This window comes from Cicer arietinum, chromosome 7, assembly GCF_000331145.2.
Source record: "Cicer arietinum cultivar CDC Frontier isolate Library 1 chromosome 7, Cicar.CDCFrontier_v2.0, whole genome shotgun sequence".
NCBI classification, from domain to species: domain Eukaryota; kingdom Viridiplantae; phylum Streptophyta; class Magnoliopsida; order Fabales; family Fabaceae; genus Cicer; species Cicer arietinum.
In genome coordinates, this window is record NC_021166.2 from 10,247,543 (window position 1) to 10,263,962 (window position 16,420).

The 16,420-nt window shown below is 31.0% G+C and overlaps 1 protein-coding gene across 1 annotated transcript; it reads right to left on the reverse strand.

The window, feature by feature from the left end:
* Positions 1 to 2,077: 2,077 nt before the first annotated feature.
* Positions 2,078 to 15,188, reverse strand: LOC101515422 (uncharacterized). Its single transcript, XM_073363389.1, is given in 28 exon segments — positions 2,078 to 2,561; positions 2,666 to 2,770; positions 3,120 to 3,179; positions 3,272 to 3,410; positions 3,497 to 3,681; positions 3,747 to 3,830; positions 3,921 to 4,043; positions 6,400 to 6,579; positions 6,707 to 6,773; positions 6,869 to 6,962; positions 7,041 to 7,116; positions 7,648 to 7,737; positions 7,815 to 7,895; positions 8,069 to 8,131; positions 8,949 to 9,119; positions 9,216 to 9,283; positions 9,464 to 9,612; positions 11,023 to 11,077; positions 11,717 to 11,786; positions 11,909 to 12,000; positions 12,083 to 12,204; positions 12,518 to 12,672; positions 12,780 to 13,103; positions 13,287 to 13,433; positions 13,711 to 13,827; positions 14,575 to 14,648; positions 14,776 to 14,899; positions 14,975 to 15,188. Coding segments are annotated over 28 exon segments (3,186 nt in total). The 5' UTR covers positions 15,032 to 15,188; the 3' UTR covers positions 2,078 to 2,447.
* Between the last annotated feature and the right edge of the window lie 1,232 nt (positions 15,189 to 16,420).

Below are 16,420 nucleotides of genomic sequence, written 5' to 3' on the forward strand. Positions count from 1 at the left end.
TTACTAGATACATTTATTTTTTATTATCTATTATAATAATTAAAATAGAATCCTTTAAAATTCTTTATCTATGTCACGTCCTCTTGTCAATTCACAAAATTTTTGATGTGGCACATTTCAAATTCATCTTATATTCTATATTTTGTTTCTTCAATATATAATGCAATCATTTTCACTTGCCTAAGTACAAATATTTCATACATTATATAATATTGTTGTATAGGAAATAAATTTTGTTACCTATGTTGAATGTGTCTCTTATAACATTTTTTCTTTTTATAATTAAAAAAACACAAAGCATAATTGAAAAAAAAATAAATAATATTAAATATTTGGAAATGAAAAACTTCTAACTATTTCATATTGACTCGAAATTTTCTATGTCTTAAACATTCACAAATTTTTCTTGCCTATAATTTTTTTCAACCATTCTTCCAATACATATCATCCAATATCTTCAAATCGTCACAATACAAATTTGACTACATAGACACATCAATATTTATGCCACATTATGTGTGGCACACCCTTAGTTCACCGATACTTCAATAATATTATTTTTCTATTGTCAATTATTGTTCAAGATCATATATCAATATTATTGCATAAGAAATGAGTTTTTTTCCCTATGTTGAATGTGTCTCCCATAATATTTTTTTTATAATTTAAAAAACACAAAGCATAATTGAAAAAAAAAAAAATAATATTAAATATTTGGAAATGAAGAACTTATAACTATTTAATTATTGACTCGAAATTTTCTATGTCTTAAACATTCACAAACTTTTCTTGCATATAATTTTTTTCAACCACTCTTGAAGTTTCTTGACCGTGTCAAATAATTTTTTTCACACACGAATGAATTGTTTCAATATTTTGGATTTAACAAACTATCACTCAATCATGAATATTATAATATATCACAAAGCACACAATATTATTTCGTGCATGCTTAGATTGACAGTGAGATTGACAGAATTATGATGAACATATAAAATTAAAAATGTGAAAAAGTACATAAATTTATAAATTGAATGTTTCAAAACTAATATAAATTATATAAAATGAAGAAATATTATAGCTAAATGTATAACTTTAACAATAAATAAATACATAACTATTTAACAAATATATTGTTAGAAGAACCATTTCAATGAGATCAAAAAACTTGAATAAACTAATTCAACATTTAAATTATTTTGCATGAATTGTATTAGTCAACAATGTTTTACTTTTTCTTTTGTACTAAAGCAAACCTAGCTTATATATAATTATTCAAAATTTATGTCTTAAACATTCACAAACAAATGAATTGTTTCAATATTTTGAATTTAACAAACTATCACTCACCAATGAATATTATAATATATCACAAAGCACACAATATTATTTAGTGCATGCTTAGATCGACAGTGGGATTGACGGAATTAAAATGAACATATAAAATTGTAAATGTGAAAAAATACATAAATTTATAAATCTAATGTTTCAAAATTAATATAAATTATATAAAATGAAAAAATATTGTAGCTAAATGTATAACTTTAACAATAAATAAATACATAATTATTTAATAAATATATTATTAGAAGAACCACTTCAATGTAATAAAAAAGCTTGAATAAACCAATTCCACATTTAAATATATTTGACATGAATTGTATTAGTAAAAAATGTTTTATTTTTTTTGTTGTTGTACTAAAGCAAACCTAACTATATATAATAATTAAAAAATATATTTACCTTTAAATACATAAACACTTGAATATATTATAGTATAAAACAAAATTAACGTTACTTTTAAATTATATATTATTGTTATTTTATACTTAATAATGTATTAAATTCTACTGCACAACTCGCGGGTTACTATCTAGTTCCTTATTAATACTACAAAATTCCTTGAAATATAAAGAGTCAAGTTGAATACATTCAAATACAAGGGTTATTTTAGAAAAATTAATACATAAAAATAAACACATTAATTAGAATACTACACTATCAAATTTTCTTAATAAGAGTAAAAAAATAATGAGTTTTATAAAAAGAGACGGGTAATATATTGAGACAGGTAATATATTAATCTAAAAGTGAATTGAATAATAAATTTGAGACAAAAAATAATTCTTTTACAACTATAAATTATAGCTTCAAATTATGTTTTGGGAGGGCTATATATGCACCAACGTTATTTTGGGAAGAGGAACAAAACAAAAGAAGAGGAGGACACCAAAATTGTGAAAGGTTCCACCCTTCAAAATCCAACATCCCAATGTAAGAAAAAAATCACTCTAAAAAAAACATATATTTCATTTACAAAAAAAAAAACCTATATTTTCATTTATAAACGAAATGACTCAACAGCAAGCAAGCCCTGGAAGCCCTAAAATTTGGTAACACAGTGAGCATGCAGATGCAGGAGCAGTGTTCAGTAAAAGAAAAATGTTTCACGTGTAATAGCTAAATGTTCTGTTTATTCTTGAACCACCTTCGCCATATAGTTCATTCCATTGTACAAGCGAAGTCATATTTACTGATTCAGAACAAACACTGGCACACACCTGCTTCAATATAATGTACAAAGTTATATAGTAGTAGTGTTACTTTAAAAAAGAATTGAGAAGCATGAAATAACATGGGAGGGGCACCCATTTAAATTTCGTACCTGTTGATGAGCACATTTAAAGTCTTTCATGTTTAAAGATCGGACGTCCCCACTGTCGTGTAATGCAGGAGCAGGTCGACCTTTTTGTAGAGCAGTAGCACGTTCCTGCAATGAATCAAACTCATGAGATTTAAGGAGTCTCATTTAACCTTCCACTTCCAGGTAGCAGAATTAACTCATCTTGACTATAAATCTATACTTTCATAAGGATAGTATAGTTTCCCTCTCAATAGAATGAGAAGAATTACTATTTACTTAATCTGAAATAAGTTCGACTAAGGCCATAGTTAACTCAATGTTCAGGGCATAATTTAACAATATTAATCAAATTGCGTGTAGACTTCACAATGAATCATATTCATGCAATTATCCCAACTGTATCTTTACCATCAAAAGCTAGATAAACCCATAGAAATATCAAGCATAACAACAATGTAACACATTTGAGCCATACCTTTTTTTCCTTTTCCAATAACTCTTTAATCGGATAATGTGCAGCAGTTACGCACAAATTCTGCATTATAAGAGCAACATCAAATATTGACTAAAAATAATAACACTGATTTTTTAAAGTTTAAGAGTAACATGAATAAGAACACCATCAACCTTAAGATCACTTCCAGAATATCCCTCAGTCATGCTTGCAACTGCATCCAAATCAACATCGGGAGACAATTCCTCTTTCCCAAGTATAACATTCAATATTTTCGCTCTATTTGGAGCATCTGGCAAATTTATCATCAATCTGCAGTACAGATATTACAAAATTTAAACATACCCCAAATCACAAAATAATAGGAAGGGGAAATCAAAGCACAGTATAGTACCCACCTTCGTGGCAGCCTCCTAATAACAGCCTCATCTAGGTCAAAAGGTCTGTTAGTGGCAGCAAGCACAATAACTCGTTCAGTATTATTTGTACGTAAACCATCCCAATTAATCATGAATTCATTTTTCATCTTTCACATGGTCTCATGCTCCTCTTGATTTTCTCTTCGACCCAACATGCTGTCAACCTGAAACAAAGCTAGTTATGTTTGATGAATCAATATTCAATACAAACTTGCTCAAAAAGGCTTACTTCATCAACAAATATAACACTAGGAGCAATTTTACTCGCCAAAGAGAAAACAGCTTTCACGTACTTCTCAGCCTCACCAAACCACTGAAGCAAGAAGGAACAAGAACATAAGTTGACATGCAGAAGAAATTCATATAGGTGGGATCAAAATACACAGTGAGGCACAAATATAACCTTAGACGTAATGCACGACATAGAAATATTGATGAAGTTTGCACCAGCTTCAGTTGCAATTGCTTTTGCAAGCATCGTTTTGCCTGTTCCGGGGGGACCAAATAATAGGATACCCTTGCATGGCTGCACAAAGGTCAGTTCAAAACGTGAATAGATAATATTTTGATAGCCAGTTAGACGATCACTATTTTTTGCTTTACATTAAATTTATTAATAGTTACTTTCCGCAACAACAAAAAATCAATAACTATTAGAAATCTAAAGTCTAGATTGAGCTTAAACTGAGTCTGAAAAATCTATATTCTGAATTGAGCTTAAACTGAATTGCTGAGTAATTACAAGGTGCTGCATTCTATTTATAGATAGTAAGGTGCTGCTACTGTCAGTTTGAAGTGCTACGGGAATATAACTAACTAACAACTGTCAGTTATAACTAGGTATCATTTGCTAATTTAACAAAAGTATCATTTTTAGTTAGTTATATTACCTTAGCAACTAATAACAATTTACCTTAGTATGCCATTTGTAAGAATTGTGATGATTCGGAAAAAGAAAATCTTGATTTAAAGTCCAAATTAGCACAAGTTACAAATGGAGACATGAAACTTATTATGGAAAGTCAGTCATTTAAAAGACCAAACAAAAAGTACTTTAGAAAATCTTTCAAAGGATCAACTAGAAGGAATTTCAAAAAGCCTTTTAGGAAATTTGGCAATGAGATTAGCAAGTTTCATGCACCACACATTGTTTGCCATTATTGTTATAAAAGAGGGCATACAATAGCCAAATGCCATATAAGGAAATATATTGTTCCTAAATGCACTTATGTTGCTACTAACCCACAAGGACCCAATGAGAATTGTGTACCTAAATCCTTCAATTAATTGTTTTGTAGATATGCCTTAGAGCATCTAATAGGAAATGGTACCTAGATAGCGGGTGTTCTAAGCATATGACGGGAGATAGATCCAAATTCATTGAATTCACACCTAAAGAAGATGGATTTGTCACCTACGGCGATAATAATAGAGGTAAGATACTTGGAAGTGGCATAGTAGGTAACCCCATTACTACCACTATTAATAATGTGCTTTATGTAAAGGTGCTTAGACACAACTTGTTAAGTATAAGCCAATTATGTGACAAGGGATATAAAATTGTTTTTGATTCTCTTAGTTGCATAATTGAGAACATTAAAACCAAGAAAGTTGAGTTTAAAGGGCATAGAGTAGACAATATATATATGCTTGATCTTGATGGTGTAGGATCTAGTGGTTCTAAGAGTCTAGCTACCAAGAGTGAAGATTATTGGTTGTAGCATAGGAGACTTGCTCACATTAACACGGATTTAATTAATAAAGTTTCTAAAAAGGACTTAGTAATTGGACTTCCTAAACTTAAGTTTGTGAAGGATTATCTATGTGATGCTTGTCAAAGAGGCAAACAAGTAAAGGTTTCTTTTAAATCAAAAAATTGTGTTTCAACTACAAAACCTTTACAACTACTTCACTTAGACTTGTTTGTTCTTTCAGGAAATAAGAGTCCAGGAGGAAATTACTATGGTTTTGTGATTGTGGACGATTTTTCTAGATTTACTTCAACCTTGTTTCTACCTAGTAAAAATGATACTTTTGAGGCTTTTGTTAAATTTTCTAAAGTAATATAACTAACTAACAACTGTCAGTTATATTGCTGAATAATATAACTAATTAAATTTGCTAAGGGAATATAACTAACTAACAACTGTCAGTTTGTTAGTTACATGGGAGTTAGGGCCGTAACAAGAGATATAGTAAGGTGCAGAAGGGTCTATGTGAGAGATCTCATGAGCTCAAGTAAATGTACTCTCTTGAAAACAGTTTTCTTTAAACCAATTGCCCATAAGAGGTGCTTTCAGTTTTCATGATTTATTAGAGTTCAGACAACAAATTAGTATCTTGCACAGGCCCACATCACATTTAAATGCTAATAACCATCAAATGATTTCTTAGAACCTAATTTAACCCCACAAACCCGGCATAAGTCCACCACTTACAATCACTATTCAAACTATAACTTATCCAATGTAAAGCTCAAAACATATCTTCTCACACTCAAGATTGGACATTTGGAGCGTGACACGAGTTACTCAATAACACATGACTCAACGTATCTAAGATAGGATAGGATCTGAAATTCTCTTAAAATTTGGGTTGGACTTAACTCAATCTCACAAAACAAACTTGAAAGGAGAGAAATGCTCAAGCGTTTATAAGCAATACCTAGATCATATCTCTAGTCGATGTAAGACCCTAAACAAGATTAAAGCCCATTAAAAGCATCATAAAAAACCAATCAACAAAACAAACTAGTAAAAGAGTATGCAACAAAAAGAGCAATATTAGAAGGATTTTTCTCACAAACTGAAAACCCAGCATAAAGAGAAGAAACAAAAACCTGATCAACAATAAATGAATTTAATATGTATAGGAAGTAAAACCTTGGCTAATTGCCCTTTACAAAAAAGCTCAGGCCTCTGTAAAGGAAGCATCACCAACTCCTTCAATGTATCCTTGACATTTTCAAGAGCTCCGATATTATCAAAAGTAATGTTAATGTCGCTTGGTGAAATAACATCAGCCAAAAGTCTCTTTTCAAACTCATTTTCGGTTACAATATCCTGATTTGAGACAACACAACAAGCAGGATGATTTAGAATATAGTGTTCATGAAAAGTTGGTCAAACTCTCCCAACAAGGAAAAAAGCAAGAATGAACATCTAAGAAGAAAAAGAGCATTAAAATCACCTTAAGAGACTTCATGCTTTTGGACTCATTTTGGAGAGACCGCAAGATCCCGAATCCATAATGGATGCTGGGGAATAACATAATATGACATTACTATAGTTAAACTCCAATTAAGTACATATATTACTATAAACAACAAGCACGGTGCAAGCTAGTAATTACCTCTCACACGACAATACATGCTTTGAATCAAGATTAGCTTCAGATTTCTGCATGATGTGGTGACTAAGAGCCCAACCAATGATCTTCTCTGCATCTGAAATGTAGCAAGCATGATATAGGAGCAACATTTGTAAGGCAAATCCTAAAGCACTTAAACATTTGTAGAACATACTTTCATTTGTAAGTGTCTGATCTTTAATGCACAAGGTCTCAAGTTCTTCACATTCAATTCGACAGCGGCTCAAAACCTATGATTAAAACTTGATTGGCCGTAATTACTGTAAATTATGAATCTAATTGCAATTGTAAACAATCAAATAAAATAACCAACTTCAAGGGGGTATTTAGACTTTTGACTAATTTGTAAATAATCTATCGGAGGACTTGCATAAAAAACCACCAAGTAGAAAGTCAGCTTTAATTATTATTATTTTTAAATGAAAGCCTTGAAATAAATCTTTGAATGGTAAACTATGCAATATGGGAGAAACAAGGTAAAGCCACTCATGAAAAAAAACCTCACCCACCCAACCATTCTTACGTAACTGATATGAGAGAGACATCATCAAATCATTAAAAAAAAGTGATGCACGTGTATCCTTGGGAAATAAACTCCCACTGGCAGGCATAACTTGCATATACTTTGAATTATTTAGTACCATACTGAAACAATATATAAAGGAAAGAGCGGCATAGCCTCCATATCAACATTTTTTACACAAAATTTCTTTCACTTATGCTGCACGAGTTAAAAATACAAGCAAACACAAAGTACTTACAGCGCATAATTGATGCAAATTTTCTTTGATTTTCAAAGTCTCTACGTCTCGATACAGTTGCTGCTTCCATGATGCTAGAAGTGCCTCATCCTAATAATAGCAGGAAAAGTGTTAGGAATATTATATAAGGATAACACAACTAATGACATACAGTCCACTGTGTATACCTGTGGTATGGGAATTGTAACTTTATTTGGGAAAAGCTTAGTTAAAGAATTGTTTAGCTTTGGGACTTCCTTTGCCTTGTTCTGAAGATTGAAAAGACAGTGTTGGTATAGCAGAGAAAGCTTAAAGGAAATGTTATTAGGTGGTATGTTAGAAGATAAGCATACTACAAGCATATATTAGCATTTCCTGTTTCAATCATTCAAATTGACAACAAAAAAATGTGAGAAGGAAATGTATTCAATCCGGAGAATACCATGTTAAGGAGTGCAGTCTCATTGCTTCCAAATTTTGTAAAAAGTAAACCACTTAAATGCGACTGCAGTGAAAATATTTATACATCAATGATGTAATCACTTAAGGGGCAAATTTAAACAAGGGAATGGAGGGAAATTTTTGTTGAAAATATATTATGATCTTCATATTATTGTGTAGGCATGTCATATCATATAAATAAAAATAGTATCTCCTATATTGATTTTTGTATTTATTGACTATGTTGCGTAGTTTAGACACACAGTTTCATCATTTGTTTCTCTCATTTTAAAGGCTGAAACACATAGTATCATCTACTTTGTATTTGTTGAGAAGTCTCACATTGCATGAGATACGACCTAAATATGTGTTTATAAGAGGTGAGTAGTCTTCACCTTACAAACAAGTTTTGTAGCGTTGAGTATATCTAACCTAAATTCTAAGAATATCTCAATTCACTAAAGCATAGTTTCACCATTCATATTAAAACAAAAAGATGTATAAAACCCACAAAATCTAAAAATTACATATCTTTGGAGACTGACTGATTTATTCTTTTCAAGAAAATTTCATGCAAATAAACCAAATGAAATCCATACAAAAATTTCCAGGGTACCTTGCATTGGGCTGTCGGGTTTCAAAGTTTCTAATGCCTTAATGTGTATGACAACAAAACAGTTCCACTTTATTTTAAAAACGGTTGGAGCCTATAATTGAGTTCCTATATTTAAAACTTGTAAGTGGGTACCCAGAGTTTGAGTTTGAGCACTGGTGAAACTCTACAGACCCAATATTGAAAATTTGGCAACTAATTACCTAATTTGAAATCCCATATAGTATATAGGACTCTGCAGATTAATTTAACCAAAATAATTTATTACCTTCTCCTTGCGATTGTCAAGGCAAGTTTGTGAACCTATTACCACCACATTGTTTGGAAGCTTATCAAGCTTACATCTAAATGAAATTGGATCTCCATTTTCAGCTATCGACTTTTCTGCATCTTTCATGAACAAAATGAATGGTGCACTTCTACTTTCACTAAAAACAACCTGAAACAAATACAAGTATAATATGTAGCCGATAGATTGAAGCCAAAATGATAGATAATAAGACATTTTTAGACCACAAGCAGCATAAAAGGTGACCTCAAACAATGAATCAATAAGTAATTTGTCCAGATCTGGGACACAGTTTTCTGAGCAAAGATCATAGTCTGGAAACAGAAAAATATAAATTTACAAGAATATAGAATACAAATCAAAGATAAAAGAAAATATAGAATACCTAGAAATATAAACACTATTAAAATTGCAGAAAAAGTGTTAATTAAAGAAAAAAAACACGAATTTGGTTTAAAACCAGTTTAAACCAAATTTAGAGAAAGGATTATTACCATTGCAGAAAAAGCCATGACCAGCCTCACATGCACCTCCAAGATCAACTCCATCAGGTATGCGTTTATCAAATCTCACACCAATTTTAGAGAAGCGATTATTATCAAATAGCAAGACAACGTTCCCTCGACTACCATCAGGAGGGCCCCTATATGTGAAAATTTTAAAAACACTTGCCCTTAATTTGAAGTTTGTCAAAATGGATGAAATGGTTTGAAAAATTGAAATTAGGGAGAAACTAAAAGAGAATATTTTACTCGCATTTTATTAAAACTGGATGGAAACTAAATGTAAATATATCATCTTTAAAAATAGTTTATGACGTGTATATAAGCTATTTCAGTTAATTTTCATAAGCTATCTAAAATAGCTTATGAAAACAACTTATAGCTTATATAAAAATAGTTTGACTTTATTTTAGTGTTTATAAAAGTAACTTATACATAAGTGTTTATACTAAAAATGCTTATGCTATATAAGTTGTTTATCAGGTGCATTTGTAGTCAAATTACTCATCTGAATATTATAGCTAATGTGTGGTTTTGACCTCCCAATAAATTATTGAGTGAATCAAATCCCTCAGTTTTTTATATTGTTAGAGTTAAAACTTATTTTCCAATTTTGAATTCTCAAATTCTTATTTTCTATTCAAAAGTTTTACTAATTTAATTAGTCAAGTCATTTTAAATCTTCTTTTGTTCATAAAGTCACCAACAACAAAAATCAAATCAAAGTAAAAAATATTCGACAACTCTAATCTCTCATCCTACAAAATCCTCCTATTTTTATCATTGTTCCACTAATTTGACGTCTGAACCTTCAAAATCATTTCGTATAACAAATCCATCATAAATCCCCAACATGATAGAAAATAATAATTTAAAAGTTAAAAGAAAATTAATGAAGGATCAAGTTTGCTTAACTTTAAAAGTAAAGGAATTTGATTTGGAACTTGATTGAAGTCCAAACTAGAGGAACCAAAAGTAAAAAAGAGAGAATTCAAGATCGCAGTCCAAACTAGAGGAACCAAAAGTATAGTAACAAATACAAATATTGGCAATGGATGAATGTATAATTTTGTTTTTTTCCACTTTCTTGGCCAAACAAGAGAGATGAAATTTAATTTCTAATACTTCATTTTCATCACTCCTATTTTATTTTCAGTCATTTCTTTCCTACCACATTCCCAAAAGCCAAAAAATGCAGTTGTAGATGCAACCTAGAAAGCAAATGGCTGGGAAACAAAAGAAGCTAAGCAAATATTAGCAAGAACCAGCCCTAACCAAACAACCAAGGAATTAATAATTACAAAGTGTTTCCTCTTCTACCCATTGTCCAAATCTGACATCAGTGATATAATCAATTCAGCTTCTATTATGCACAAATTAATCAGTGTTATTTCAGTTACACTTCAATTGGGCATATAAAGATCCATTAACTACATAAAAAGCTGCTCCAGCCATGTGTTCATTTGATAAGTGCACATTGTTGCACAGAACAATGTTTATTGATAACAAAAACATAAATAAGTTTAAAACAGTTTTCTACAAATTTGTACCTTGGAGATGTTTGAGACGAGCCACAAGAAGAGCAGCTAAATTTCACTTTATCACCTGCATGGTTATGTATGGAAAACACAAACAGTTTGAGATTAAAGTACGAAGTGTGTACACTCACTGAAACGTGGAGTGACACGTGTATTATGAAATATTTTCCTTGATTTCATAAATAAAATTATGGAAAAAGTTTCATAGACTATAATTTATAATAGCATATAAGTTTCAAGATTTACAATATCTTGACATATGTCATAAGTGCGAAAGTGAAATGAAAAAGTTGGATTAAACGAAGGTATGTGACAAAAGCACCCCACTCATTTTTTATTAGGATTAATTTTGCTTAAAAGTTCAAAACAAGTTCAACCACTGAAATAGTGGGTGCTGTTGTGACCGGGGGCCAAAATAATAATAAATAAATAAATCAAATATACACAAACTAAGCTAAACTAATCTGCTGAGCATAAATAAAAAACTCACAAGTAATATCAAGAACACGAGAAGAGAAACCATAATAAAAAAATCTGATATAGTCATGAATTTTGAATGGCACATGCATATAGCACACGTAATCAGTATGTTATGTCATATTCATGTCAGACATATAGGCGGCACAGCACCAAAAATGGCTTGTTTGTGTTTTATGTTTAGCCAAAGCAGCTTAAAGAAGGAAGACAGGTAGAAGAGATCGCACACCTAATTTGAACAAGTGACTTTCAGTGTTAAATTCATCTCTGAGTAGCTCAGCTTCCTTGGAAGATAAACCCTGTCATCAAACACCAATTAAAGATTCTTGTAGGAGTTTTCAGCTAAAGTACTTCAAGGACGCATAGGTGACATGCATGGCTTCATCCCAATATCAGACAAAAAAAGGAAGCATTATCTTACACCCAAAAGCAAATGGCTATCAAATATGAGCAACTTAGCTCCAAAATATTTTGCAAGTGCTTTTGCCAACATCTCCTGATATATTTCTGATCCTGCAAAACAAAAACTTTAGCAATTAAGGGGAAAAACTACTTGAAGGAAAAGAAACGGAACAGTAGTGTAACATCAACACACCAGCTGGTCCCGATAGCAAAATACAAGGGTTTATGGTGGTAAGATCTGGAGTGTACTTTTCATGTTGTTTATGCTTCAGGTGTATATAGCATGCAGCTACCAAGATATTTTTTGTGTTCTCACTGCAAATAATGCAACCATAAATATAGTATAAATCAACATTCCATCAATGAAAGGAACTATAATAATGACTTCAACAACAATACATGAAAGGCTCAAGCAAGTCGCATAATAGTAATAGATTTTATATATCATTTAAAAAGAAAGCAGTGACATGTAAAGTGAGAACTAATAAATATTTAATTTGGAAATATCGCTTATAAGAGCAGCACGCTAGGCATAATTTCAAACACATTGGACAAACTCAAATATGAAAAAACAAGGTTTAATGCATTCATGACATTGCAACAGATATGGAGGAGAAGATAGTTGTACCTTAAATAGTATGGGAAGTTGTCAAAAGACATGTCTATTGCTTTTCCATCCAGTATTGCAGCATGAACATTTTCTTTAAACACTGAACAGCGCACAGATGTACCCGAAGTTGATGCGGCCCGCATATACAGCCCCTTATTCCATTCTTCCGATATCTGTTTACACACAGTTTCGCTTAGTTTTTTTAGTTTTAGATTACAACTAGATTGATCTAAGATCCTAAGGAAGGTCCTGGGAAATGATTCAGCCAAGAGAGTTTTACATTGTCTGCATCTGTACCAGCCTCTTCCTCTGTGTCAGCCTCCCGATCCCAATCTATACTGACTCCAAAATCAACTTCTTTATTATTCCGCTCATTTAAAACTGATTTCAAGTCATCGAGCTCAATTCCAGTACCATCACGAACAGAATGACTAACGATATCATCAGGTCCCATGCTCGGCTTATCAGTGACCTCAGATGGAGTTTTCCATCTTGTAGGGTCTTGTTCGATGTCAGAAAGAGAACAAGCTAAAGGAGAGGTCCCAACACCACTTTGAACTTCCGCACCCTTGACCGCAATCTCATTATCCATTTGCTGGAAAATCTAGGTTTAAAGTAAATTAAGAAAAAGTCACCCATTCAACGTCGGTGGCTCACCATGATTCTAGCAAACCACCGTGATACTCATGCAAAAAAAGGAACGTTGGAGTTTGGACAAACAATATATGAATAATATCCCGGCAGACCAAGAAGCACATGGGAGGAACTGAACAGAATAAAAGGATACATATGAATGATGTCGCAGCAGACAAAAAACCACCTCGTCACCGGAGTGAAGTATACAGCTGGTATTCTTAATCATGAGTACCCCATTTACAAACACAGATCCTTCGCTGCTAGTATTTTCTAGCACAGCTACAGAACTTCCCTTGCGCTGGTCATTTCCAGAAACAACAGCTATCATGATACTGCACATACATATCCTAGGTGTCCAATTTAAATAACTAGAGATGAAAAAATAATCAAAGATTAAAACTCCACAGAAGAATGGATAGGATTACAGCTTTGTGAAATAGTAACCAGGTAAAATGAAAATGTGGCATGTGCTTATTTATTGTGTTTAAAAAAAGCCTAAATACACACACAACTTTATCAATCCTCCAAACTCCCCGAAGTAAACTTTATCAAGTCTTCAAATGTATATTTTGTACCTGGGTACGCTTGATCTTGCATAAATATTCACTTATATTACAGTTCTTCAATATAATGTTGCTACTATTACTACAACCAACTGAAATCTCTGGATTGAAAATAGCCACATTTGGATTCTGCAGTAGTATCAAGATTCCAAATTAAAAAGTTTTGAACTAAATAAATATATTAATCATGCAGATAAGAAGGACTCGACAATAATTATGGTTGTAGAGATCAACATTTCAAGCAAATAGAAAGCAAGCAATTTCTTATTATCACTACACGCAGAGATATAACAGTTCAGATCTCTGTCAATAATTTTATAGCAGAAGATGCTATTACATGTGTGTGGAAAGAATCTGAATAGAAATTAGTATTTCATTGGATGGGAATGAAAGTGAGAACATTAAATCATTCTATATCAAATCTGATATTTCGGTTCTTTTCAAAATTGTGATATTTTATATATAATGTGTATATGACTAACCCATGAATTATATACCCATCAAATTATTTTGGATAAAATAAAATTTTGATCCTTCTTTATCTTCTTTTTATTTGTTTTCGTCTTTTATCTTTAACGTAATATTCATTTTAGTCCTTAATAATAGGACAAACTTGTATAATTATGCAAAAGATGAAGTACTGAAATGATTATTAAGTAAAAGATAAAGAATTATAAAAAAATATAAATGACTAAAATTATATTTAAGGCAATTATTTTTTTAATTTTTATAAAGAGCAAAATATTAGTGAGAAACGAATAATACTTGTAAAAAGACATAGATACAATGAAGTCTGTAAAAATAATAAAGAATAAGAAATGCTGGTTTTCATTAGACTATTTGATTCATCAAAGAATACAGAAATGCTGAATTTACCTGTACAGACTGCGACAACAACCTGCACCATGGATCACTGAATAAAATCCACCGTTTGAAAGCTAACGACGGAACTTCACATCACCAAAAATTAAGAAAAATCAAATTCTTGTTAGAAGAAAATGCTTAGTGCTAACATTTGAAATTAAAAATTATAATAATAAAACAGAACAAATTCGAAAGAAAATGCTTAGTGCTAACATTTGAAATCAGGTGCCGGTGGTATATCGTCATAGGGATCAGCGACTGGCTTCGGAATACTCAAATTCTTTGAAGTATCCGGCGGCGGTACTGGTTTCTCCGGTGAAGCTCCTTCATTGTCGACCTGATAACAAGATGATATAATGAACATTTCTTTAACGCGCGAATTCTTAAATATTGAACAGTTAAGATTGAAAACCTTCTTTGGTGAAGGAGAATTATCTTCGGAGGATGAAGAACTTTTGGAAGAGACCATGCTTCTTTTCTGTTTCTGTTTCTGTTTTTACGTTTTTCTTCAAGAATTGAAATTGAAGGAAAAATATTTAATAAAAGAAGAGTTTGATTGGAATTTGTAAATACTTTTTTGTTAGTTGTTTATTCGTTATTTTATACTACGTATTTGAGACACAGTGTGTAAGTTTTTTTTCTTTTTTTGGTGAAAAAGTGTTGCAAAGCTATCGTGATTTTGCGCGGTATAGCAAGGGGAAGAAAATGCAGCTTGATTTTATTAAATTATCTTTAATAAGAAGTGATTTAAGAGAGTTTTTATCTCACTGTAATCCATTCAAGTAGAATCAACACTAAAATTGGGAGCGTAATTTATTATATCAATCATTTTTATTTTTATTGAGTATTTAATACTCAAAAACAAAATCAATTTGGTTTATTTTTGTAATAAATGTGGAAATTGCACAAAAGGATTGTAAGCACGAGGTAAATGTCTATTTTTTTCTCTCTCTATTTATAACTTATTTAAAGAAAAATAACCACAAAAATTAACAATTATATTTCTACTAAAAATTAATTTTTTTATTTAATTTCTTTATATTTATCTCTCTTCAAATAAAAAAAAGAATTAGAGGATTTAGAGAAAAGTCGAAATGACATATAGGAGGCAACACAATACAAGATCTCAGTGCTACAGCGCAGTAAAATTGGCATGTGCCATCGCATCGACAATGGTAATTTTGTCCCGGCAAAAACGTTAGATTTGCTATTCGTTGGAGGTAAATGATGATCCACTCTCTATATTTGTCCATATATAGTCTTTGACATATTGTTGGAATTTATAATTTGATAGTGTATTTTATATTATTAAAAATTAAAATTTAATAAAATAAATGAATATAAAAATTAGATGAATATTCATTTTCATTTAATGGAGAAGCTGAGTATTACAGTATTTAGAATCGGTTCAAGATATATTGAAATCTAAAGAGAAATTTAGTATTTTAGTAAAATTATTAAATTAGTTATGAAAAATTATTTGCCAGAAATTTAAGAATAAAAAAATCATTAATATAATTGATTTTATACAATATTTATTGTTAACTGATAATTAGGTCGAATAATTCAATATTTGTTTTTTTAGAGGAAAATAGATTAACTTATATCATTCATCGGTAGATGCTCAATTATTATAGGAAGTTCGTAAAAAAGATTGAGACTAACATTAGAAATTGAAGCTCTCGTTAAGTGATGAGCGCAGGTTCATTTGTCTCTTAGCAAATGTCAACTTATAATTTTTGTGAGAAGTTAAAAGGTGTTTACAGTGATCAATAATAAAGCCAAATTCAATAATGTCTTGACCAATATTGTTTATCACATCCACCACTACTTTGCAGTCCAACTCAAATAGTACTTG